Source organism: Myxocyprinus asiaticus, chromosome 19, assembly GCF_019703515.2.
Source record: "Myxocyprinus asiaticus isolate MX2 ecotype Aquarium Trade chromosome 19, UBuf_Myxa_2, whole genome shotgun sequence".
Lineage (NCBI taxonomy): Eukaryota > Metazoa > Chordata > Actinopteri > Cypriniformes > Catostomidae > Myxocyprinus > Myxocyprinus asiaticus.
The window spans coordinates 36,072,186-36,098,797 of record NC_059362.1 but is presented as its reverse complement, the minus strand read 5'-3'; the positions used below and the strand labels follow the sequence as shown (position 1 = coordinate 36,098,797).

At 35.2% G+C, this 26,612-nt stretch overlaps 2 protein-coding genes across 3 annotated transcripts in view; one reads left to right on the top strand and one right to left on the bottom strand.

Moving 5' to 3' along the window:
• Positions 1 to 15,518, top strand: part of slc5a6a (solute carrier family 5 member 6a) — a 33,275-nt gene extending 17,757 nt beyond the window's left edge. For both annotated transcript variants that reach the window (XM_051725168.1, XM_051725169.1), the window contains 10 exons: positions 2,168 to 2,308; positions 2,562 to 2,691; positions 2,855 to 2,943; positions 3,067 to 3,179; positions 3,307 to 3,374; positions 7,179 to 7,265; positions 7,390 to 7,562; positions 8,485 to 8,588; positions 9,854 to 9,975; positions 10,877 to 15,518. In XM_051725168.1, the coding sequence (XP_051581128.1) occupies positions 2,168 to 2,308; positions 2,562 to 2,691; positions 2,855 to 2,943; positions 3,067 to 3,179; positions 3,307 to 3,374; positions 7,179 to 7,265; positions 7,390 to 7,562; positions 8,485 to 8,588; positions 9,854 to 9,975; positions 10,877 to 11,038 (1,189 nt within the window). In that variant the 3' untranslated portion in view covers positions 11,039 to 15,518. The remainder of the gene's footprint in view (positions 1 to 2,167; positions 2,309 to 2,561; positions 2,692 to 2,854; positions 2,944 to 3,066; positions 3,180 to 3,306; positions 3,375 to 7,178; positions 7,266 to 7,389; positions 7,563 to 8,484; positions 8,589 to 9,853; positions 9,976 to 10,876) is intronic.
• Positions 15,519 to 17,810: 2,292 nt separating this feature from the next.
• On the bottom strand, positions 17,811 to 24,916 carry ephx1 (epoxide hydrolase 1, microsomal (xenobiotic)). Its single transcript, XM_051645498.1, has 9 exons — positions 24,843 to 24,916; positions 23,847 to 24,040; positions 22,694 to 22,874; positions 21,448 to 21,666; positions 21,149 to 21,278; positions 19,927 to 20,141; positions 19,645 to 19,753; positions 19,433 to 19,555; positions 17,811 to 18,415 (listed from the first exon to the last, which is right to left on the bottom strand). The coding sequence occupies exons 2-9, from the start codon at positions 24,027 to 24,029 to the stop codon at positions 18,205 to 18,207; spliced, it is 1,371 nt and encodes a 456-aa protein (XP_051501458.1). The 5' UTR covers positions 24,030 to 24,040; positions 24,843 to 24,916; the 3' UTR covers positions 17,811 to 18,204.
• Between the last annotated feature and the right edge of the window lie 1,696 nt (positions 24,917 to 26,612).

Below are 26,612 nucleotides of genomic sequence, written 5' to 3'. Positions count from 1 at the left end.
TGATGGTTGATGTGAACATTACCTGAAGCTCCTGACCCGTATCTGCATGATTTTATGCATTGCACTGCTGCCACATGATTAGCTGATTAGATAACAGCATGGATTGTACAGGTGTTCCTAAGAAAGTGCTCAGTTAGTGAATCTGTTGCCTTTAAGGAATGTTGCAGGTTCAGTAGAAGTTCAGCTCAGTCGAAAGCATTTGTGGCATAATGTTGATTACTGCAGAAATTATTTCGACTTGTCCCTCGTTTATTTAAAAAAAGCAAAAATCGCTGCAACAGTAAGGCATTTACAATAGAAGGGCCAGTCTTTAAATGTTAAAATACACACTGTTTTAAAAGTATGGCCACAAGACATAAACATTCTACATGTAAACTTGATTTTAGTGTGATAAAATCACTTACCGTATCTGTGTAAAGTTATATCTAATATTACAACTTCGTTGTCATGACGGCGTAAACACTGTAATCTGGTAAACGCCATAAAGCCACGATTTATCACACGTAAATCATGTTAACGTTAAAATTTATGTCTTGTGGCTATAGTTTTGAAACTGTGTGTATTTTAAAGTTAATAGACTGGCCCCATTCACTTCTATTGTAAGAGCCTTACTGCAACATACTTTTTTTTTATTTTTATTTTATATATATATATATATATATATATATATATATAAATGAGGAATGAGTCTAAATTATTTTTGTGTTAATCAACATTATGCCACAAATTCTGTCTATTGAGTTTAACTTGCTTTGAACCTGGAACATCCCTTTAAGAAATATTTTTTAAATATAACGTGTCATGGACTTTTCTATATATATATTTTTTTTTTCTATTTACATTTTTCTATATCTAAAATATTTAATTGGCTGGAAATTCCTCTTTTTGAGTACAGTCTCTATAAAATTATTTAAAAAATGTATTATCCTAATAGCAATCACTAGGGATGCTCCGTTCAGGATTTTTACAGCCGATATCAATCACCGATCATCTTGTCACCTGATCGGCCGATACCGATCCTGATCAGTTCACCTTTTATCAGGATCTCTGTCATAACTGGCTATATGCAAGCTTTCTGCACACTGTCACTATTAATTGACATTTTCTCTTCCCAGTAATGTCACTATGCCTATTTTTTGCTGACAGAAACAGTTTGAAAAGTTTAAAAGGCTTGTAAAAAAATAAATAAAAAAAAACTTTAAATCAATTATAGGCTAACAAAATATTCTCTAGTTATATTAAGATAAAAAACTGATAACCCATAGGTGGAATTAAACTTAAACTTTTTTGTTATTGATTCCTTATTTTATTTTGATTTTATTTTTGCATTATATTTAATACATTATATTATGGTATCTAAATATTGTATAAAGAATTATTATATTTATATATGCCTTTTCATTTAGTTGGATGATTGTATTAATAGTTAACATGTTGCTGCTTGAACTTTAACAAGAGGAACACATGCTCACTCATGAGGGCAAGAGATGAAAGGAAAGCGGAGAAAGAGTGCATGTTTCTGGACACTACAGGTACTACTATTGTTAATGCCGTTTAATTGGGAGATATTTAATAAAGATGTTTGAATTACACCACATCTTGTAACTCGCATTATTATTGAGATGCCTGTGCCCGGCGGAGACTGAGAAGCTGCTGCCATGAACGATAATAAGGACCGTTTCACAGCTCGCGCTGTTTTCCCTTTGCCATGTCGCATGTGAAACGCCACATTAACAGTAGAATACACAAGCTTTTCATATGCGCCATACCTGCATAGTTCTTAACTGCTGAATCAAATTTGTTGTCTTACCACCAGTATTTCCCACACTCCGAGATGTCATGACAGTGCTGCTCAAGCCTTAAATGAGCCGCGCCGTCTTTTGCGACATGAGAGATCGGTTTATGTGATCAGCCAAATTACCTATCATCGATTGAGTCATAGGACGGGAATATCGGCCGATCTCGATCGGTGGCCGATCAATCGGAGCATCCCTCGCAATCACAAACAGCTGAAAAAGTCGTGGAAATGTATTTTTTAAAAGATGTTGGTTCACTGAAGTTGATCAAACTAGCACTAATGTTAAAATACATTTATCACAATTGCAATGTAAAGATTACTGTGTTCAAATTAAGCTTTTCATTCACTGTGTTTTGGTACCCATCGCAGCCTGAACCCTGACCCTTTGGAGAGGCACACATTCTGGACTCTGGGAGTGGGGGGTGTATTTCTCATGCTGGCCCTATATGGGGTGAATCAGGCTCAGGTCCAGAGATACCTCAGCTCCCGCACAGAGAAAGAGGCCATTATGTAAGAAAACACCCCTCCGCATTCAACACTCTGGTTAAGTCAACAGAGTCTGAAACTGTAAACTTGTCTTGCTCTCCATTCATGCTGTTTTTATTATGATGTAATATATTACTGCAACAACATTCCATGATATTAGAGCAAAGTGAAATTTGCTTTATTATTATTATTATTATTATCATCAGTATTTCGATGGTTGATTTTCGTTAAGTGGTCAATACATTTTCAAGTGTTTTGGGGGTTGTTTGTTCTCCAGGTCATGCTATGCAGTGTTTCCATGCCAACAGATCGTGCTTGCATTGGGCTGTTTAATGGGTCTGGTTATGTACGCTCGCTATGGAGAGGAGAGCCCCCTGGATCAAGGCTATGTCACAACGAATGACCAGGTCTGACTCAAGACATAATCATCACTTTCACTGTTTATTTAGATTATAATTCCTACACAAAAATTTTACAATTTATTCTTTTTAAAAATATATCACAAATCTGCATAAAATGCATTTTTTTATAATGTCTCTTTATCCCTCTCTCATTTCTTTTTGTCTGCAGATGGTACTGTACTTTGTGATGGATGTGTTGAGAGATCTGCCTGGCTTGCCAGGACTGTTTGTTGCCTGCCTGTTTAGTGGAGCTCTCAGGTAACAACCAGTTTCGCCTAATTTTATGACAACACTTAATCGAATCAAACCTTTAAGAAACGGCTTTCGTTGCCATTTTTAAAGGTCTTTTTAAGTTTTAAATTGATTTTGTCTGCTTTATAGCACAATCTCATCTGCATTCAACTCCCTGGCAACGGTTACCATGGAGGACCTGATAAAACCTCATGTCCCAGCCATGACTGAGGCCCGAGCCACTCTGCTCTCTAAACTCTTGGGTAAGTCGTTGCTATACATGCAATGCAAATTATGGTTTACACTCATTGAGTAGATATTTATGTCAGTACTGATAGCCAATCTCTGAATAATGTGGTTCATTTGATCGTTGTAATTTTTCTTCCACAGCTCTTGCCTATGGGCTTGTGTGTCTGGCTATGGCATACATCGCCTCTCTAATGGGCTCTGTGCTGCAGGTGAGGATGAAAGTCCACAATTATGGGTAGTGGTCACATAACGTTTCCATTTAACTTTTTAGGTTGGATATTTTATGAATTTATAAGGGAACTAGTCACTATTCCTCTTCTTACCACTGAAAATCACATTTTTACCTCCACTAGGAATTTTAATGGTCCTGTGTTGTGACAAATTATCTTTCAAAAGTACAAATATTCCTTGTTGTCTCTCAATTAATATGGACAAAAAATGGCATACATAATAATTACTACATATTTAGCAAAATGTTGTTGGTTAGATGGAGAAAAATTTCTCACCGCTGGACAAGTCAACTTCCCAAAATTATTTGTCAACTATACCATATAACATTCAGTAGAATCTATCACCCTAATGACCACCAAGAACACCCTAGCAAAGCCCTAGCGAACACCCTAGCAACCACCTAGAAATGCCCTAGCAACCACCCTGAACACCCTAGTAACAGTCTATCAACCACCAAGCAACGCTCTAGCGACCACCCAAAACACCCTAGAAAATGCCTAGCAACCACCTAGCAACGCCCTAGCGACCACCCAGAACACTCTAGCAACCACCTAGCAATGCCCTTGCTACCCCACAGAACACTCTAGCAACTGCCTAGCAACCCTCTAGCAATGCCCTAGCCCAGTTTTTCAAGTAGGACTTGTAATTCAGGTTTGTAATAATGAAAAAATAAACAGGCCTACTGAAATTGTTTCGCGCACACACTCTCACTCACAGACACGCGCGAATAGATGACTTGTAGGTCGTTCACACCAAACATGTTGTTGCACGTATGTTATGTTTTCCCATGGTTTTCCTATGTAAACACATGCTGGACGAATGTTTTTGACTGTTGCGCCGCATCTCGCTGTTTCTTCAGCATCTCGCACAGGACCGGCATATTTTAAACGGTGTCAAGTTAAAAAGAACTTCAAATTTTCAAAAATGCATTTCGAGACACCTGCGTTCTGTTTAGTTTTTTGCACGGCATCTAGATTATTTTTAGTGCAGGTGTCACAAAGATTCAGCGTTCTGAACAAGTTCAGGCTGCAAAGGGGATTGTTGCATTGTTTCATATTATTCCAGATTTTTTTGCACCAAGCAAAGTTTGCGCTTTATAAATGGTAAGGCAATGTTTTTTTGCTTCTGCCCTAGTGTAATGAGGGACAGCCGCGCCTTGTTAAAAGGTATATGTTTTCTATTTCAATACTGTTACGAATGTTGGCTATGAAGCTAACATAAAATACAGCCTATTGCAACAGTACTTAGGAGAAGTTATAGGAGAAATTATAAAGACAGTGAGCGATTTCAGGTTTGGGCTTAAAATCTGATGGTATCGTTCAGGCCGGGTAGGGTCGGGCCACATAGCCTTGGGTACAGGTTGGGTTCGGGATTCATTTTAAGGCCTGTGCAGACCTGTAATGACCAATCACATTTTCTTCAGGAAATAATGCCCATCTATACCTAGAGGAACTTTCAAACATAATTACTAGGGCTGTCAATCGTTCAGAATTTTATAGAATTTCATAATTACATGATGTGCCGATTAATTAATCACATATAAATATTTACTGAGAAAATCCCCAAATAAACACAATTTAGTATATAAAATGTAATTAAAATATAATAATATATTATAAATATTATAATGCAAATAATTAGGGCTTAAGAATTAATCGAAATAAAATCGAAATCGTGATATGGTGCAGTGTGATTATCAAAGCGCAAAGGCTGCGATTTAAATAAATGAATAATTTGCACTCGCTGCGCTTACTGTATCTGCGCTGCTCTGTTCTCTGTAGTGTATTACAAATACACTGAGCATGTAAAATTTACAGTGCTGTAGATTCACTAATTGCACATTTGTGTTATTTCCAAATATGCTTGGCTGCTAAAAGTTCCTATCCAAATCTGAAGTTACCTCATAACACTGTGTTTTTGTGGACAAAAGAGTGGATGAGAGCATTTCTCTTCCTTCATGTCTTCCTTCAGTGTACCGCCAAAATAAAAGCTTCTGCCAAAATAAAGGCCAGCATTGCAGTGCCACATGCAGGTTTAGAAAATATTACACAACTATGGTGCTATTTTGTAATAATAATATTAATAATCATAGTTGTTTTTGTTAATATTATAAAAAATAAAAAAATAAAAAAATATATATAAAATATATATATATATATATATATATATATATATATATATATATATATATATATATATATATATTTCCATAATAATTTCCTAAATTATTATTGGGTTTAAAAAATAATAACGAAAAGTGGGCTGAAACCCTATTACCAAGTCGACAAAAACAGGCACACGGTGAACCAATACAATGTGAAGATGATGTGTATCTATGTTTTTTCCCTCTATGTTTCACTGTGTTTGTTATTTATTTAGTCTGGTTCTTTTTAAGAGAACTCGTGTGAACACCCTTTCTTGAACAGTATTTCTATTGGCAGTTAAGCATGTTTGTCCATGACTTAATTTTGGTCAGAAGAGAACACTATTTATTTTTTTACATGTTAATAATCATATCACAGTTAAAATCGCAGTCGCAATATTTAAAAAAAATATATATATATATATTTTTTTTTTGTTCAAATTGTTCAGGCCTACAAATAATTCAAATGCATTACATCATATAAATGTATTGCAGCAGGCAAGTTATGCATTTAGACAATACAAAAAGTTACTTTAAAAGTAAAAAATAGGGTACAACGGGGCTAAAGGCCCCACGCGGGTAAAAGGCTCCTTTTGATTTTATTTTCTCCCAAAACAGCAACCAGCAACACCACAGTACTTTCCTTAACACCTGTTTGTCACTATGCACTGCTAAAATGACCTGATCCATGAGATCTTTGCGTGTGTTGTCTAAAGGTTGATTCTGAGGCAATTTGATCTAATTTTTTTTTTTTTTTTAAATGTTGCATATTTATGTAGCTAATGAAAATCCCTGAAATTAACACAATTATTTTGAGACAAAATACTTATTTATCATTTTTTGTTTTGTTCAAGGTGATGAAATCAAAAGTTTTTTTAATAGCTGTCCAATAAGTGAAAGAATGGTATTTTGGGGTAAAAGGCCCCTAGAAAAAAAAATTTTTTCATAGCAGGCTCACATTGACTGATCAAGTCACAATAGAGATGAATTTGTTTATAAAATACTTGATGTTAATAAATGCCAAATGTGTTAACAGGAAATTGTGCACACTTTTCTGAAGTAGTTGTTTTGAATAAGTATTATCTGAATTTGTTACTCAAAAAAAGCATACTGCTGTCTCAAAACTCTACGGTTTAATTTATTTCCATATAATTTAACATAACCCTATTATTGGCCTAATTCCATCTGCTCTGTGTACTCATGCATCAGAAAGGTGCTTTTGCAGCGTCTCACTTTCATTGCATCATGTCGTCTCACTGGTTTTCAGCATCTCTAGTCATAAATACTGTTTTGAAACTTTAAAAAACGTGTGTCGAGAGACGAGAGCCCTGCATTCTATTGTGCTCGGTCCAGCTGTCTTTGAGCTCAAGAGCTCGTCATCTGTTTTCGTTGGTTTGACGAGGTGCGTTGTCTGTACGGCTGGAGCTGACTGCCCCTGTCTGTCACAAATTCATAAAAACATCAAGGTGGTACATCAAGCTTGAATTGCTCCGATGGTGGGAACATTCCTTATTATGGAGTTTATGAACAAGTCGGGGGCATGATTAATAGCGTTTTTTTTATTCAACACAGTACTTTGTCATATAATTAATCACACTAAATGAACGCAGTTAACAGGGTCTTCTGTTTACTCTTCTAGGCAGCACTCAGTATATTTGGGATGGTGGGGGGCCCTCTTCTTGGCCTTTTCTGTCTTGGGATGTTTTTTCCTTGGGCCAATTCCACTGTAAGTAAAACATTTAAGCATTCAAAGTGTTCATATCAAGATTTCTGTTTTATATCTTTATAAATCAGTAACATAATAGGTGTAAAGCTAACACATGCTAGATGATTTCATGGTATGTTTTCAGGGGGCTCTGGTTGGGCTGGCAGCAGGGCTGGTCATGGCTTTCTGGATCGGTATTGGCAGCTTTGTTTCAAAAATGTCTGCATCTGTGCCACCTATAATAAATGCCACTGTCATGCCTGATGTGGGAAACATGACAACAGCTGTCATGACAACACTCATCACAAGTAAATCCAGGTGTGTTTGTTTTAAGATACCTTGTACAGGCCATTTGTTATCGAGCACCTGAATTAATTCTGAAATTACTCCTATAACATATTCTCTACGTAGAAAACAATGTGGGAACTTTTTTGTATGAGAGTTCATAGATATGATCAAAGTTATTATGGTTTATAAAATATAAGAAAAATATATATTAATATACTCTTCTGAGACCACTATAGGTTCCAGACGTGTTACTGCTGTCAAAACAAATGCCTTTTGTAGGGATAGTTAAAATTCTCTCATCATTTACTCACCCTCATGCCATCCAAGATGCGTATGACTTTTCTTTCTTCTGCAGAACACAAACAAAGATTTTTAGAAAAATATCTCTCTGTTGGTCCTTACAATGCAAGTGAATGGAGACAAGACCTTTTGAAGCTCCAAAAATCACATAAAGGCCACATAAAAGTGATCCATATGACTCCAGAGGCTTAGTCCATGTCTCTTGAAGCGATATGATAAGTGTGTGTGTGAGAAACAGATCCATATTTAAGTCCATTTTTAACAATAAATCTCCACTTTCACTTTTAAAATGTGATTTTTGGAGCTTCAAAGGCCTGATCACCATTCACTTGCATTGTATGGACCTACAGAACTGAGATATTCTTCTAAAAATCTTTGGTTGTGTCATACAGATCTGAGATAACATGAAGGTAAGAAAATGATGACCGAATTTCCATTTTTAGGGTGAACCCTTTCAAACTACAGACTAAACTGTCCAATACTCTACCAACAAATACCATGGCATTACTATGTTTTGCTGGACATATAGCATTGTATTCTTTGAGGTACCTAGGAGTACCATGAAAATACCATGGTATTACTATCTGATACAATCACTGTATCTTGGTACTGCCACAGCACTTTTTTGCAAACTCTCTCCTTTTCTTTATAGGCCATCTGGAGTTCAGGCTTTATATTCATTATCATACATGTGGTACAGTGCTCATAACTCTGCTACTGTTGTGGTGGTGGGACTACTGGTCAGCTTCCTCACAGGTAAAGTGTGTTTTTCACATCAAACACATCAAACATTCTAAGCATCCCCTTTAAGTTCTATTGATAAAACCAGCTTTTAAACAGTTGAAAGTTTCAGGTCATGATGTGATCAGTGTTGGCTAAGTTACATAAAAATACTTATCCACTAAAAATTACTAATTATTTATCTAAAATTGTAATCTTTACTGATTACTTAATTGAAAAAGTAATCAAATTACTAATTACTTTACTTTTAAATTACTTTCTAAAACATTTTTCTGCTCAACAAATTCAAAATAATGCCTATATTTCTTTCTTGATAATTGTTGCACACAAGTCATATACACTCAGCACCTCACATTTCTCCTTCACAGTGACTCGTTACGTGGTCATAATTCATGTATTTTACATAAATAATATGTTAGAAATAAGCATGACCCTATAATGTACTTAAAAGTAATTAAACAAAAAATTTAAGTCAGTAAGCATAATCTGATTACAAGAAATTTAAATGAAAGGGGACCTGGGTAGCTCAGTGAGTATTGTCGCTGACTACCACCCCTGGAGTCGCGAGTTCGAATCCGGTGTGTGCTGAGTGACTCCAGCCATGTCTCCCAAGCAACCAAATTGGCCCGGTTGCTAGGGAGGGTAGAGTCACATGGGGTAACCTCCTCATGGTGCGATTAGTGGTTCTCGCTCTCAATGGGGCGCGTGGTAAATTGTGCGTGGATTGCGGAGAGTAGCATGATCCTCCACATGCTGAGTCTCCGTGGTGTCATGCACGATGAGCCACTTGATAAGATGCGTGGATTGACGGTCTCAGAAGCAGAGGCATCTGAGACTTGTCCTCTGCCACCCGGATTGAGGTGAGCAACAGCGCCACCATGAGGACCTACTAAATAGTGGGAATTGGGCATTCCAAATTGGGAGAAATGTTTTTTAAATGTAATGCATTTTTTTTTTTTTTTTTTTTTAGATTACAGTAAATAATTACTTTGTAATTGGATTAAACACAACACTGGTTTATCTCATAAAAAGCTCTGATATACACTGTAAAAAGTGGTAACCTGTGACCAGTTTTGCAAACTGCATGTGACTCTGCCTATCACATTGTGCAATCTGGGAACTGTTCAAATAAAGTTTGAAGTTTAGAGTTTATTAGCCAAGTGAGATTGCATCAGGAATTTACTCCTAAAATCACATTATATAATGGCATTAGAATGCATCTCATTGTTATTGAGTATTAGGCTGTAAAAAAGTGTTTTCTGTGCTTTGGGTTGATTTAGGGCCCATGAAGGAGGAGGAGTTGAACCCAGGCACAATTTACCCTGTACTGGGCAATCTGCTATTTTTTCTGCCCCAACGCTACAGGGAGAAACTCTGCTGTGTTACCCCACTGGATGACAAGGTAACCATCAGTATTTATTTAAATCATAACTCCTTAATGAGCCAAAATCCAATTTTATTTAAAATATTCCCACTTTCACACAGTAAATGATGGGGAGAGACCCTCTTAATGGGTAATTTATTTTTCACCCACGAGTGAAAATCGTTCATAGTAATAGTCATTCATGATCATTCATAGTAATGCAATGCCAGCTCCAGTGGAGGATGGCAGGCTAGCGGAAAGAACAACTTTACACATGTAAGATTACATCCTTAAAGAATGAGAAAAATTTATTTATTATTAAATTGAATTATTGCAGATTTGCATGGAGTTCTGTGGATTTCCAGTTTGTTTTGATGCAGAGAAATACAGAATGAGTAAAGTTCATAATATACATATATTTTATACAATTATGCTATGAGTGTAATACAAATAGCCAAACACAGTAATTACACACATTGTTTAGCTTTCTTGCCTTTGAAAGCAATGAAATGTATTAAAGGTGCTGTAAGCGATATTAGCCATTCTAGAATTTCCACAAGCTGAGCCTTTGAATTAGCCACGCCCCCTCTTTCCAAAACCCGCACTCCAAAGATACCAAATAAGCTTTATTGAGATTGACAACAAGCTGAAGCAGTTGGCAAAAGCAGCAAAATAGCACCCTCAACTGACAACTGTTTTGAACAACATGTCATAAAAATGGCATTAATCCTCAAGTATTGTAGTATTGCAACTACAATACTATGAGATCCCACAAAATGATTGACTGGCAGAAAGCGTCATTGACCACGGACACATTTTTGTTTGCTGTTTACAGAGTCTAGAGCTGTCACGGCACCTTTAACCTGTTAATTTAAGAAAATATGTGATAATCGCAATTAAATATTTTAATAGACTGACAGCCCTAATATGTATGCTTTAGTCCAAAGGTCTAGATCAACAGCCTTACCAGATGGCTCAGAAAGAGAGCAATGGTGTTGCCTGCATAAAAGAGGAAGACAAGCTCAGGGAAGAGGAAGGAGAACAGATAACTGCCCAGCCTACTTGTAACCTGGCCCACATGGTGCAGGAAACAGCCTTGTGAAAGCTCCCACACTGTGTCACAGTTCACAATACTAAAGGGTCACTTAGTCTCCCAAAGGCTCTAGGAACCAGTCGGAGGAAAACGTCAGTTATAATGCCAAAATGGCATGCTAATATTCAACCTCATTGTTCCCTCATGCTGAATTGGGTTTGATGGATTTAGAACCCTAAGTCCATAAGCAGTTGTGTGTATTGTGATGTCATAAAAGGGCCCTCTGCAATATTTATATGCTGTGCCCCAAACTGCCAATGGTGGAGGTAATAGGATGTCTTGTTTATATGTGGTACTTTATGTCATGGGTGATGTCTTGAAATGTTGCATAATGTTTGAGATTCTGTGAACTGTATTAAAACATGCTAGGAGATGAGGTTGCTCGGACGTGACCATACCCAAGCAGTTGTTTAATCTACACTTTTTGAAACCAGTTTACATGGCCTAATTTTAATCTCAAGAGCACATGAATACTCAATATTTGAATATTGTTGGGTCATGATTAGTGGTCGACCGATATGTTTTTTTGTAATGGCAATATCCAGACAGCGGGGTGGCCAATGGCTGATATACTGACAGTGTAATTTAATGATAGCAAATATAATATAAACAAAATTGGTGAATGTAACACTTATTTTTCTCAATATTTTCCCATTGACAAGGCTGTCAGTAGATTTTGGATATGACACTAGGCGGAATGACCACTTCTGTTAAAAGGACAGCTCACTCAAAAATAAAAATTCTCTCATGCCATCCCAGATGTGTATGACTTTCTTTCTTCTGCTGAACACTTTCTAACTGTTTCTTACCCACACCTATAATATCCCTTCTGAATAAATGGATTTAACCACTGAAGTCATATGGATTACTTTTATGCTGCCTTTATATGCTTTTTTGGACCTTCAAAGTTTTGGACCCCATTCACTTGCATTGTATGGACTTACAGAGCTGAGATATTCTTCTAAAAATCTTCATTTGTGTTCAGCAGAAGAAATAAAATCATACACATCTGGGATGGCATGAGGGTGAGTAAATGATGAAGGAATTTTCATTTTTGGGTGAGCTATCCCTTTTACTTTATTGGCCCGATATTGTCTAATTAATTGGCCGGGCCGATATATCGGACTGTCACCATTCAACATGATATACTCTAAGTGTACGCACAAAGCGAAAAAAGCACTCTTAATGTCAGGTTTGTGATGGGTGGTTTACGTCAAGATAGACCACAGTTTGCACAATTCCTCAAACTTTGACAGAGAGTAGTCATTTAATGTCTGTGCCATTCGAGGTACGTTTGGGGTTTTTCTCTCCCAGAGAGTTTATTTCGTCCAAAGTTCATTACCATTAGCCTTTCATTTTGTTTGCCTTTGAAAGTGCAATGGTTAATGTGTTTGTTCACAAAACCAAGCTCAAGTTTACAGCACATGAAGAATTGCCAATATTTCAAATGCAAATGTAGTAAAAGTTCAACTTGGCATTCACGAAGAGACCATCTGCATTGAAGATATGTCATAATCGTGATAGATGTGAGATACTGTGTTTAATCTAATGCATGTTGAATCTATAGTTTCCTCTCTCTCAGTGAACTCTCATTGAAGCCCATCGTTTGTGATAAGTGCCTCCTCATATGAATGTATGATGTTTGTAGTTTTGTGACTGGAGTCTTGCTTTAGTTTGCCATTTTTAACTTAACCCAAGTGGAGCATGGCCCCACTGATAGGATAGTTTTTAAGCATCTTAAATTAATTTAAAAAATCTGATTCTATTGATGCTTTGTAGTTTAAAAGTCTGGCTAACTATCCATTTAGCATCTCAAAAAAGCTTGAAATTTGTCAGGATCAAATATTATTTTGGTGCAGATGATTATGAAGGAAACAGTCAAACAAGAGTTTATAAAGTTCTAAGTTTAAAAATGTTCTTCGTGATTTAGACATGACAATTAAATGTTATAATGCCACTGTTGTATTTGATATAAATCTTAGATATAGAATTAAGGATGCTTGTTATTACAGTATCAAGAGTAGAGACTAACTGCATAGAATTGAAACCCCTTTGGGAAGTTTCTGACCATAATTCTCCGTATGAAAAATTTCATGAGTCTTTAATGCATATGGATTGATATTGTTGCACTTGTTTCTTGTAATTTGATTGTTTCTTCTTGTTGTTATAAATGTCGTTTGTTATGCCTTTATAACATGCTTTGCTGTCTATTCCAAATTCAGACCTCAGTAAGCCATACCATTTGTAGTTGCTATATTAGAAATTAGTTGAATTCCAGAGTCTTGTATTGTGCCTGTGAAAGAAATTATAGCCTTCTCTTAACCATCACTATCTCAGAAGCACAGACAGTCAGTTATATTTTCAGTTTATGTGGTGTGGGTCAACATGTCGTGCTTGCTTGTAAAAGTCGCTCATTTGTTTCTAGTTTATTTTTGTCTTTATTGTGGGCATTTGTCTCCAAACAATTATCTTATGTGTAATCATGTCCATTATGCATCAAGGGGTTTTACCTCCTCTCACTTAACTAAAGATCATTCTGCATTTTATATAGGTTCCATGCCTTTAGAAATATACCGATAGGGAAAAAGTGACTGAACTGCGACAGCTATTTTGACTAACAGTATTAGATGCAAAACTGGAAATTGGTTGATTGGGGGATCCTAGAATTTTGGCAGCAGTTTGCAATGAAACATACAATTATGATAGTTTAATAATGTATTTAATGTTCATCAAATTTAAACTGATTTTAGATTTCTTAAAGGAATTTTCCGGGTTCATTACACTCAATCATCAGAATTTTTGGCATAATATAGATTAACATAAAAATTTATTTTGACTTGCCCCTCCTTTTCTTTAAAAAAGCAAAAATCTGGGTTTCCAGTGAGGCACTTAAAATGGAAGTGAATGGGGCCAATCCGTAAACATTAAAATACTAATTGTTTCAATAGTATAGCCACAAGACTTAAACAATATGCTTTTTAACATGATTTAAGTGTGATAAAATTGCTTACTAACCTTTTCTGTGTAAAGTTATATACAGTTTTACATCCGTGACGATGGAATGTCAGCATACTAAAAGCCTAAAACGACTGTAAAAAAATATGATTTAAACAACTTTACAGCTCAAATAATACATGAGTTTTAACAGAAGAATTAATGTAAGTGCTTTTATACAATTATAAGCTTCACATTTCTGCCTTTTAAACCCTCCCAAAATTGGCCCCATTCACTTCAATTTAACCTCAATTTGTGTTTTTTTTTTTTTTTTTATATATATATAAAGAAAAAGAAGAACGAATCAAAATTATTTTTTGTGGTAATCAACATTATGCCACAAATGCTGTCTATTGAGCTTAACTTGTATTGAACCTGGAATATCCCTTTAAAACACAATGACACTCATTCTTAATCCATGTCAGTTCAATCTGTAGATTAATAGCTTGAAAACCATTTATTTCTGGTCTGAAAATAATAAGAAAACAAATATATTTTTGGGCTGGATTTTGGTAACTTGAGCATTCCGATCAAAAAGGGTCCACTATAAATTCATAGTTCAGATCCATTTATTCCAAAGCAAGTGTCTCTGTTCATTTTTTACAGACATGTTTTCACCATTAGTATCCTACATATTTGTAAACTGGATGAATTGCATGTTAAGCTGCCATTTGTCACACCTGAAATTACTTGAATTATGTGTGTTAAAATGCTTTCTTAAAACACCTGAATCTATAATGATGTAGAGCACTTGCATTTACAAACTGAATCTTTCATTCTAGATTGTTCCGTTGAACATTTGCCTTTCTCCTAAGAGCATAATTTCCTTTGATTGATGAGGGAAGGAAATCTATTGCCACAGGCAGGGATACAATTATTATAAACTATGCTGTCCTACAATCTTAAGCTGTGTAACCCTGAGAAAATCAACCGTAGGTGATCTATATGGAGAAAAAAAAAAAAAAAAATCACTGATCTGTACTGTGAGAATTGTTTTCTATGACATTTTTAAATACTCATTTTATATGGAGAGTAAGCATAACATTTGTTTGTACAATTAAAATAAATATTTCTATAGCATAATATTTGTTTATATAAATATTATGAGAATATTTATTTTTGCAGAAGTTTTCCTTGCTATTTTATTTTCCCAAATATGCATTCCAGAAATCCATAAGCAATGGAGTTTGACCAGCTTCATTGCTTTGGTTGTGCCTTCACTCAGTGTCTCTTTATTTGATTGGTCGTGAAAGTTCTCGCAAAGAACTTTCCATTACATGAAAAAGAGGCAGTCTTATGGCCTGCAAGGCGTCTATAGCGATGATACTTTTATTAATATAGATGAATACAGAATAGAAGAACATAGTGTATGTAGTCACACTAGTTGGCATTACTTTGAATCATGAACACAAATTTTTCCTCTCGATAAATTGTATGTAATGAGAAAGCAATTAATGTATTTGTCTACAAAAAAATAAATAAAAATGTCTTCCTGACTGTCTTTTGTGGCTTGTTATTGCCTTAAATCTGTTGGTTTACTAAATAAATAAAAGACAGGTTTCCAAAGTTTCAACATTGACTGAGTTATCATGGTGTTAAGTTAACCAGGTTACTCAAACCAAAAGTCCATGTAGACAATCTGGGAAATCTATTCTTCAAAATCTAATTTAAACATCACAAATAGATGTTAAATGAAGAATAAATAAAATTCTGTACTATTCCTAGGTCACTAATCAAATGTAAGCCATTTTTTTTTACATTTCTTTTTGAAACAATTTCAAATCATGCTGGATAGAATCATCAGATTTTGCACAAAATTCTGAACTTCATGTTAATTTTTCAGTTAAACCTTTCACTGAAAATTATGCCGATATTAAAGATTTTAATGAAAAAAATACAATAAAAAAATAAAAAGCATTAAAAGGATAGTTCACCCAAATATGAAAATTCTCTCATTTGCTCACCCTCATGCCGTTCCAGATATGACTGTTTTTCTTCTGCAGAACACAAATGAAGATTTTTAGAAAAATATTTCAGCTCTGTAGGTCCATACAATGCAAGTGAATGGTGACCAAAACTTTTAAGCTCCAAGTCACATAACGGCAGCATTAAAGTAATCCATAAGACTAATCGATGTCTTCTTAAGCGATCTAAACCTGTCCATAAGACTCCAGCAGTTAAATCCATGTCTAATGTCGAGCTAATCGATTTTGGTTGTGAACAGACCAAAATATAATTCCTTTTTGTCTTGTATATCTTGACAGAAGTCTCCTTGGCTATCATGATTTCAAGCTCAATTACACTTCCTAGCACAATCTAGCGCTCTGCGCATCCGTCAAGCACTAGGAAGTGTATTCCAGCTTGAAATCATGATCGTGCCTAGAGACCGCAATGGCAAGATGGACAGTGAAAAATGTGTTACATTTTGGTCTGTTCACAACCAAAATCGATTAGCTCGACATTAGACATGGATTTAACTGCTGGAGTCTTATGGACAGGTTTGGGAGGGTTACTTTTGAAATGTACTAAAGATTACAGAATACATGCTGTAAAATGTAATTTGTAATGTATTTCGTTACATTACTCAAGGTCAGTAACGTATTCTAAATACTTTGGATTACTTCTTCAGCACTGGTAGATTTTTTCACTTGTTTTGACTATTAAAACCTCTGCCAGTACAGTAAGACAAAATACACGTTAAAAATACATTCTCTGAAAAACCTAAATATCTTATGCAGTGTTGTTTCTAAAACAAGATTAATCTAATTGATCTTGTTTTAAGGATTTTTAGATATTTTTACAGGTAAACAATACACAAATTATCAAGAATACGATTTTTGCCCTAATATCAAAGGTCTTACTAGAAAAAAAAAAATAAAAATATGATCCAACGTGAATTTTCTTGATAAAAAAAATATGATCGTGCCTGGTAACGTGCATGTAAAATGGTTAGAAATAGCATTTTAGCTTAGCGTAAAGCTGACAATTTACACAAGGTTTATTTCTATTTCTTCTGCTACAAACTTACTTCAAACTTACTTCTCTCTCTGCTCGTATGAATGTAACACATCATAAGAAAGTGTTTTACTGCTGTTCAAATGCACTTTGGATCACATCATTTATATGTATAAATGTTTTCCATCTGAAAGGACTAAATATTAAATGAAACAAATGACAATAAAATGCAAAGTAATCTCTTCAGTTATCAAAATACTTTTTGAATGTAACTGTATTTTAATTACCAATGATTTAAATTGTAACTGTAGTGGAATACAGTTACTTATATTTTGTATTTTAAATACGGAATCCCATTACATGTATTCCGTTACTCCCCAACCCTGCTTATGGATTACTTTTATGGTGCTTTTATGTGCTTTTTGGAGCTTAAATGTTTTGGTCACCATTCACTTGCATTGTATGGACCTACAGAGCTGAGATATTCTTCTGAAAATCTTTGTGTTAAGAAGAAAAAGAAAGTCATACACATCTGGGATGGCATGAGGTTAAGTAAATGATAAGAGAATTTTCATTTTTGCGTGAACTGTCCCTTTAAATTACAAAAAAAGAAAAAAAAAAAAGCATTTTCACAAGTGGAACTTTGAACCTCACTGATAGGTCTGTAGTGAAGTAAATTATTTTAGATTCCAAAACTCACCTCATATGTACTATCAGGTTTTGAATTATCAAACAGTACATGTGTTTTCAAATACTGTTTCTTAAACATTAATTTTTAATCTAATTTTATGATAAAGTGCTTCAATAAATAATAGACTTAGGCATATTGTTTCATATCCATACAGTTTATTCTCATAATAACTCTATAATCACTACTTTGGTCCCATACAAACACTCTTAGAACACTCAAAATAACACTTCAAGGACCCACAAACAATCACATAAAGATATTTATATCAAAAGCAAGCTGCTGTTACTATATAAGAATTTACAGGAAAACATAGGCACATAGCACACATAAGATTGTGTTTGTACATTTCTTATATTCCCAGCATCAAATAGTGCTATTAATTACATTAAGAATTAATGTAAATTGATACATTTGTTCATAATAACTTTCTATAAAATGATTAGCATTTTTTTACATCATGGTCATCAAAGTTTATATGCATTTATGAAAGTCCCAGGAATGTGAATGAGAGCGTACATATAAAAACAATTGATCCTCATTTCCTCTTTCTCTTCTCTACAATCTTGACGAAGTTCTGAATATCTTCTGCCAGTAACTGTGGCTCTTCCATAGCAGCAAAATGCCCCCCGCGAGCCATGGAAGTGTAAGTCTTGAGCTGACGGTATTTCTGTTTAACCCACAGTTTAGGGGTGTGCATCACCTCATTGGGGAAAGAGGCCACACCCGTTGGAACGTAAACTGGGAGCCTATTGGGTAGAAGAGACATGGCTAATTGAGGTGAAACTAAAATATTTTGCATCTTAGAAATTCAACATTAATGTAGTTTATTCAAAGAAAAATGTGTTTTAAACTTAATTCATGAAATTAGTTTTTCAGACAAAATTACATTTACATTTTGATATAAAGTATATTCTGAGATGCTATTCTTCTCACCACAATTGTACAGAGAGGTTACTGTAGACTTTGTCAGTTTGAACCAGTCTGGTCATTCTCTGTCGACCTCTCTCATCAACAAAGCATTTCCGTCGACAGAACTGCCCCTCACTGGATGTTTTTTGTTTTTGGCACCATTCAGTGTCAATTCTAGAGACTGTTGTGCTTGAAAATCCCAGGAGATCAGAAGTTACAGAAATACTCAAAACCAGCCCATCTGGCACCAACAAACATCCATGCGATTATCTAATCTGCCAATCGTGTGGCAGCAGTGCAGTGCATAAAATCATGCAGTTATGGGTCAGGAGCTTCAGTTAATGTTCACATCAACCATCAGAATGGGGAAAAAATGTCCAGTGAGCGGCAGTTCTGTGGATGGAAATGCCTTGTTGATGAGAGAGGTCAACAGAGAATGGCCAGACTGGTTCGAGCTGACAAAGTCTATGGTAACTCAGATAACCACTCTGTACAATTGTGGTGAGATGCAGGTTGGTGCTGTTTTGGTGGCACAAAGGGGGACCTACACAATATTAGGCAGGTGGTTTTAATGTTATGGCTGATCGGTGTGTGTGTGTATATATATCTAAAAATACAAAAAATATTATATTATAAAAAATTATTTTTAAAAATCTTAATTATTTCTTAGTTTTAATGACTTAAATATTATCCTAAAATGTTGAAAATAGTAATAATAAAGAATGAGTGGGTCTGTCCAAACTATTGACGAGTAGTATTATATTATGCCTTTAATTTCATTACATTACAATGACTAGCATTAAATAAAAGATACAGATTCACATCATATTAATCAAAGCCTGTAGTTCTCTTACTTTGCATGGGGCTGGTTGAGGCCTTTGCCAAAGTTCTCTTTGTAGAAACGCATGGAGGATATAATGGACCTAGAGGTCCAGTAGATCATCACATTTGTCAGTAGATCATCAAGAGAAAACTTCCTGTTGGGCAATGGACAGAGATTAGTTAAACAAACATAAAAACTAATAATAAGAAGACTTATTATAAAGTTGAACTATAATATACCTACCTCTCCAGTCCACCATCCTCCAGGTTCTTAAATTCAGGATCAGTCCATGTTGAAAACTTCTCCAAAATGTAAGCAGCCAATCCAACAGGAGAGTCATTCAATCCACAGCCTGTGCAACACAGTCAGGCTTCAAACTCAATTTGATTCGAAAATCAAATATATATTGATAGGACAAAGTTGTCCATACAACAACAGATCCATATGTTTTTGAACATAAAAGTGTCTATTTAAAGGTGCATACTCCATCCAGCTATTAATAAATGCTATAATATTTTGTCTCACCTACAGTGTCTGGTTTAGTGGACTGTATGTGCATGTATCCTGACTCCTTTACTGCGTCCACCACAACTTTCTCCATACAGGGGAAGAGGCGTTTCACATCATGATCTGTAAAGCCAAAGAGTTTGGGGAACCGTTGACCCAGAAGAATAGACAACACCATGAGAAGGCCTGGTTTTGCCGGGGGAGCAAAATTAACGTGAAGGCCTTTCACTGTGCTGGGAAGAAAATAGTGAACAACAAAAGTTATTAAACAGATGTTACATTTCAGTATAGAGCTGTTCAGCCGTGATGTCAATTTGCAGCCGAACCTGGAAGTCTGATTCGCCATGGGTTCCCTCTGGATTTTCCTATAGGTTTTTATAATGGGGTTTTTGAACTTTTGAGTTAAATAAGATCTGTGGTAAACATTACTTGACGATACGTGGATGTTTTGTTCTACAACAAAAATGACATACAGTCATACCTCAAATGTTAATTTTGAAGCTGCCGTGTGTTTTTTTAAAAGTATGTAATTCAATACGGCTTCAAAATTCACATTTGAGGTACAGTATGACTGTGTACTTTGTTGTAGAACAAAACGTCCATGTATCTTCAAGTAATGTTTACCACAGACCTTATTTTTCTCATAAGTTCAAAAACCCCATTAGAAAAACCCATAGGAAAATCCAGAGGGAACCCATTGTGAATTCTCATCCGGGTTTTTGGACTACAAGCTGAACAGCTCTATTCCCATATTTGTATTCCTTTATTTCATACTAATTAGAAAATACTCAATAACACATAATATTCTGGGTTCAATTCAAGTTAAGCTCAAACGACATGTTGATTATAATGTTGATTACCACAAAATATTATTTCGATTCGTCACTCCTTAAAAAAAGCAGCAGCAAAAATCGAGGTTACAGTGAGGCACTTACAATGGAAGTGAATGGGGAACATTTTTGGAGGGTTTAAAGGCAGAAATGTGACGCTTAAAATTTTATGCCAGTCTTGTGGCTATACTTTTAAAATGGTGAGCATTTTAACATTTACGGATTGGTCCCAATCTTTTCCATTGAAAGTGCCTCACTGTAACCCAGATTTTTGCTTCTCTTGCTTTTTTTAATAAAAGAAAATGAGGGGAAAGTCAAAATTTATTTTTGTGGTAATCACCATTATGCCACAAATGCTGTCGATTGAGCTTAACTTGTGATGAACCCTGAAAATTCTTTTTAACACATACTTGGGCTCCAGTTGGGCCATATTAGTGGTAATAAGCCACCCCCAGTCTCCTCCCTGAACATAGAACTGGCTGAAACCAAGTCGTTTCATCAGTTTATTGAAGATGTGTGCAGCACATACAGAGTCAAAACCTGTCCAAAAAATATTATGACCATTAAAAAACATTGTAATAAATACTTCATAAATTACAAATAATAACACATTTTAAAAGACCTTAAGTATTCATGTACAATGAAAAGTGCATTGTGAAAAACAACAACAAAAACAACATGATAAATGGTAGGCTGTTTGCTACCTAACCTTTCTTATGGGGAGGCTCTGAGAAGCCATAGCCAGGGATGGAGGGACAAATGACTTCGAAGCTTATGTCATCAGGGCTAGCTGGTTCCGTAAGCAGGGAAATAATAGCATAAAACTCATAGAAGGAACCTGGCCATCCATGTACCATCATCAGAGGTAAAGCACGGGTTCCTTCAGGCAGGTTCTTAGGTTTCACGTGGACATAGTGAATATCGATACCTTTTAAATAAAAGATGACCATACAAAAACTAGTACTTAAATTAGTATATAACAAAGCAAAAATACAATTTGTTGTTTTAGAACTATGGATATAAAGGTCGACTGATAATGGATTTTGCCGACACCGATAACTAAGGTGGTGGAAAAGGCAGATAACCGATTAATCGGCCGATAGTTTTTAAAATAGTTTTATGGAATGTTAAAACATTTCTATTACTAAGACGGGCACAGACATAGAGGAAACAAGAGTCCTTTGGTTATTATGCAACCAAAATCCCAATACTAACCAGAAAAAAATACAAATTTGGTGAATAACACGCCTGAAATATCTCGTGGAGACTTTGCTTAATAACAATGCTCTGTACAGTATTTACCAAATTGAGCATTTTATAGCCTATATATTTACCAAATGAAAGTTTTTTTTAATATTTATTTCATCAGATTAGGTTTAATGAAGAATAAGATTAATTATTATTCACAAGATATATAATTAAAGACACAATGTATGTGCTGATGGGGCATGTTTTCATATACTCGCATTTTTTCTTCGCATGCCCTCGCTTCAATTTAGAACACTTGATTATCTAATCAAAATACCAAATATGCATTGAAGTGAGGATAAAAATATTGGTGAACATTGTAAATGATGAAAGATTTAGATTCAGCAAATCCCCACGAGGTGTCAGTTTTAATTTCCCCTCTAGAGGCCGCTGTAATACTGTAGAACCAAGATGTTCTAACTGTAGAATCCTCCAGCACCAGCTACAGATGAACCCGGAGGAATAATAATAATAATAAAAAACTATCTGCAACTATCGGCATAAGATTTTTTTTTCTTATAACAATACTTCCAAAAAGTAACTATCGGCACCGATTAATCGGTAAAATCGATATATCGGTCTACCTCTAATGAAGATTATTATTCTAATTTTCTTCTTCTTTGTGGCTGTGGTGTAAAATTTATGAAATATATGCAAAACAGAAAAAAAATATCAATGTTATAATAGTATTGTGTACTGAAGGTTACCTTCAATTTTGGTTTTGAAATGAGGATATCTGTTTAGTATGTCCACTTGTTTTCTCCAATTAAAATCATTCCTCCAGTAAGACACAACCTTCTCTAGGTATTTGGAGTTGAAGCCATAGTGAAACTGACTGTCTTCAAGAGAAGGAAAGGAGCGGGTCTGATCTAGCCTTCGATGAAGATCCTAAATAATACAAAACATCTGGGCTGATTATGTAAAACAGGCTATGAATTGTATTTCCACCAATATATATTTCCAATGAATAAATCATTTGGAATATTCCAAGTGGAAATCTTAAAGGATGGATGGGAAGGATGATCTTAAATGAATGGTTCACTCAAAGATGAAAAATCTGTCATCATTTACTCACCCTCATGTTATGCAAAACCTACAGTATATGACTTTCTTCCATGGAACATGGAAGGAGATGTTTGGTAGAAGGTTACACCATTCACGTTCATTACATCTTTTTTCCAATACAAAGTGAATGGTGATTGAATGCCCCGATATACTTTAAACGAAATCGAAGAACGAACAGGTGTAATGTCATTTAGCACAAAATCTGGCCTAAAATGAGGTGAACTTTTAAAAAAACTTCTTACCAGCTGCTAGACACCTTCTTACTGCCATTGGTCCACGTCATCAGTTGGTGTGAACTGACCTGGAGCATTAGTGTTATCATAATTACAATAACAGAGTGTAATCAGCGCATATTATAGTATAGCGTGTTAGCTCAATAGCTCCATGAATTCAGAATGTAAACAAGACAAATTCAACATTATCTGCTGCATATATATTTTACTGGCCTCATCGGAATTCTACTCACAAAATGAGGCATAAAGTCACTGATACCACATTTTAATGTCACAATAGCGTCTTGAGCGCCCTCATTTTAAATGCTCCTCTAAACACCTCCCACAGCAGTATGGCGGGCGGGTGTCTGAATGTTCGCAAACAGCATACCATTGCTCGGCTGTTTCAAACTTATTTTTACCCCTGAACGAAGAACTTCTGGAGAAGTATATCGGAGCCTTGAGGCTAACATTCTGCACAACATCGCCTTTTGTGTTCCATGGAAGAAAAAAGTCATAAATGTAGGTATTTAACAACATGAGGGTGAGTAAATGATGGCAGAATTTCTAATTTTATTTTTACCTCAATCTCCTCTGGAGTTGCCTCAATTGTAAAAGGGCGTACACTGTCATCCTCTGGTTCTTGGGGATGAGCCCCCACACCCCACCACCCATCCTGTGTTTTCAAGACACCCTTTTTCTTCTTCAGGATCACCAGGGCAACCACCGCCCCGAGCCCCAACGCCACTGCCAGCTCTGTGTACATGGTGAAGGGCACTGGTATAAAGCAAAGAACATTTTTTAAATCCAAAAAAGGACAGTCTCACTGGAGTAACCTGAAGCTATCTGTCTTACACAAAGGAACAATGGTAATGGTTGTAGCTCACCCCTTGCGGGATTTGAACCACTAACCTATCAGTCAGCAGCCCAGATCATTTAACCATTAAGCTAATGGATTTGAATGCATAATTGGAAATTGGAGCAAAGTTCTATTGTTGCACAACATTCCCAGCATTGGGATTAGTGTGGCCACATTTGGTTTCAACATTTGGGTTAAAATGCATGACAAAGCTTTTCTCTGCCTAACCCCTGATACACAGTAAATACCCTCAAAACTGACTGTGTGCCATTATAGCTGAATGAATGCACCATAACCTCATCTGACATGACTTTTCACAGATTTTGCTTGTTTGCACAGTCAAATGACATCAAGAAGTTGGCATCTGAATAATTAATAGCTTCATTAAGACTAATACATAATTCTTGTGGAATTCTTGTTTTCAGTCCATTGAAAGAAACCAGGAGTAACCAAAACATGCACAGAAGTATTTTTGCAAACTGTTTCATGTCGCATAAACTTAAATTTACTCAAAATACCATAGTGAAACTGCTGTATGACCAGAGTTGATTTGCATAATCAGTGTGAAATAGAGTAATAAAACATCCAAAGAGCAAACTGAGCCAAATCAACATACATCGGGAATAACAACGCACTAAACGATTTGTATGCTGTTCTTGTACATGAACCAACAATTAACAAACAAACAAACATGCAAAATACGAGAATAACAACACTTACCTCAATAAGTAGCAAAGGAATAATGTGACCGTTTAGCACTTGATACGTAGAAACATAATCCCAGTGCAACATGGGAAATGTAGTCACAAAAGAACTGAGCGCACTCTCTTACAAAACATCATTATGGAGGATTGTTTTGTTTTTTTCTGAAAAAATACCAGTTACTACAGTTATTGTTACTACTGTAAAATCTTAATAAATTTATATGGGATCTCTATCAAACAGTGTAAAATGCATACAGAATATTTATATTCTTCTTTCAAATGACATTGACAATGGTAGCTAATACGAAGTTATTGTAGCAAAAATAGCTGTCTGTGTCTAACTCTGGTAATGTAATGTAAATGTATGTGAGTTGGGCAGCTATACTAGCTAAATATTTTTCTGCACTTTTCAATGTTTAGGCTACACTACATTATCTTTGAAACTGAGCTATTGAAGGAATATTCCAGGTTCAATACAAGTTAAGCACAATGGACAGCATTTGTGGCATAGTGTTGATTACCACAAAAAATAAGTTCTAAAAACTTGTCTGTCCTTTTCTAAAAAAAAACAAAAAAAACAAAACAAAAACAAAAACAAAAAAACATTGGAAGTGAATGGGGCCAGTTTTTGGAGGGTTTAAAGGCAGAAATGTGAAGCTTATAATTTTATAAAAGCACTAACATTTATTATTCTGCTAAAACTTGTTTTATTTGAGCTGTAAAGTTGTTTAAATAATATCTTTTTGCAGTAATTTTAGTGTTTGTTTACATATCATCATGGCAATGAAGTTGTAAAATTGGCTATGACTTTACACAGCAAAGGTTAGTAAGCGTTTGTATCACACTAAAATCATGTTAACACGCATATTGTTCACATCTTGTGGCTATAGTAATAAAGTGCAGCACTGCACTTTATTACTCTTACTCTTATATCTCACACCGGACTGTCATAAATTATATTATTATTATTTTATATTCTCTTAACAACTTACTACCATCCGACAGCCTGAATGTCAATACAGTATGATACAACCTACTGTACATTCTATTTATACTACTATATATACTTTTTATTGAATAATGTGTATCTATATTGTGTGTATTGTACTGTACAGTGTATTTTATTATTTGTATATTGTGTTTTGTGTAATTATATGTATATTAGACTTTAAATTATGTTGTGTTAATTTGATGTTATTGTAAATTGGTATATGTCTCGTTACTATCACGACTGCTATATTGATCGGAACTGCACCCAAGAATTTCACACACCATTGCACTTGTGTATATGGCTGTGTGACAATAAAGTGATTTGATTTGATTTATACTTTTGAAACATTTACGGATTGGCCCCATTCATTCCCATTGTATGTGACTCACTAGAACCCAGATTTTTGCTCTTTTTAAAGAAAATGATTTGCAAGTCAGAGTAATTTTTTGTGGTAATCAATATTATGCCACAAATGCTGTCGACTGAGCTTAACTTGTATTGAACCTGCAATATTTCTTTAAGCCTTAATTTATTTTGTCCAAAATTAAATTTTATTTGACATTTTGCCCTTGCAAAGTGGATGGGAGGGATGCGGTGGGATCTTTCTGTGAGATGTAAAGGCCATAGGACATAACAGATCACAATATAACACATTTTCAAGACTGACTTAGATACCATTATTTTGTACACTAGATCTTTAATATTTTCTGGGAAAATGTGCCCCATCTCCAAAACACTGTTTTTGAGCATAATAATTTCCTGGATTATTCCACCACAGGGTTTTTACAAAAAACA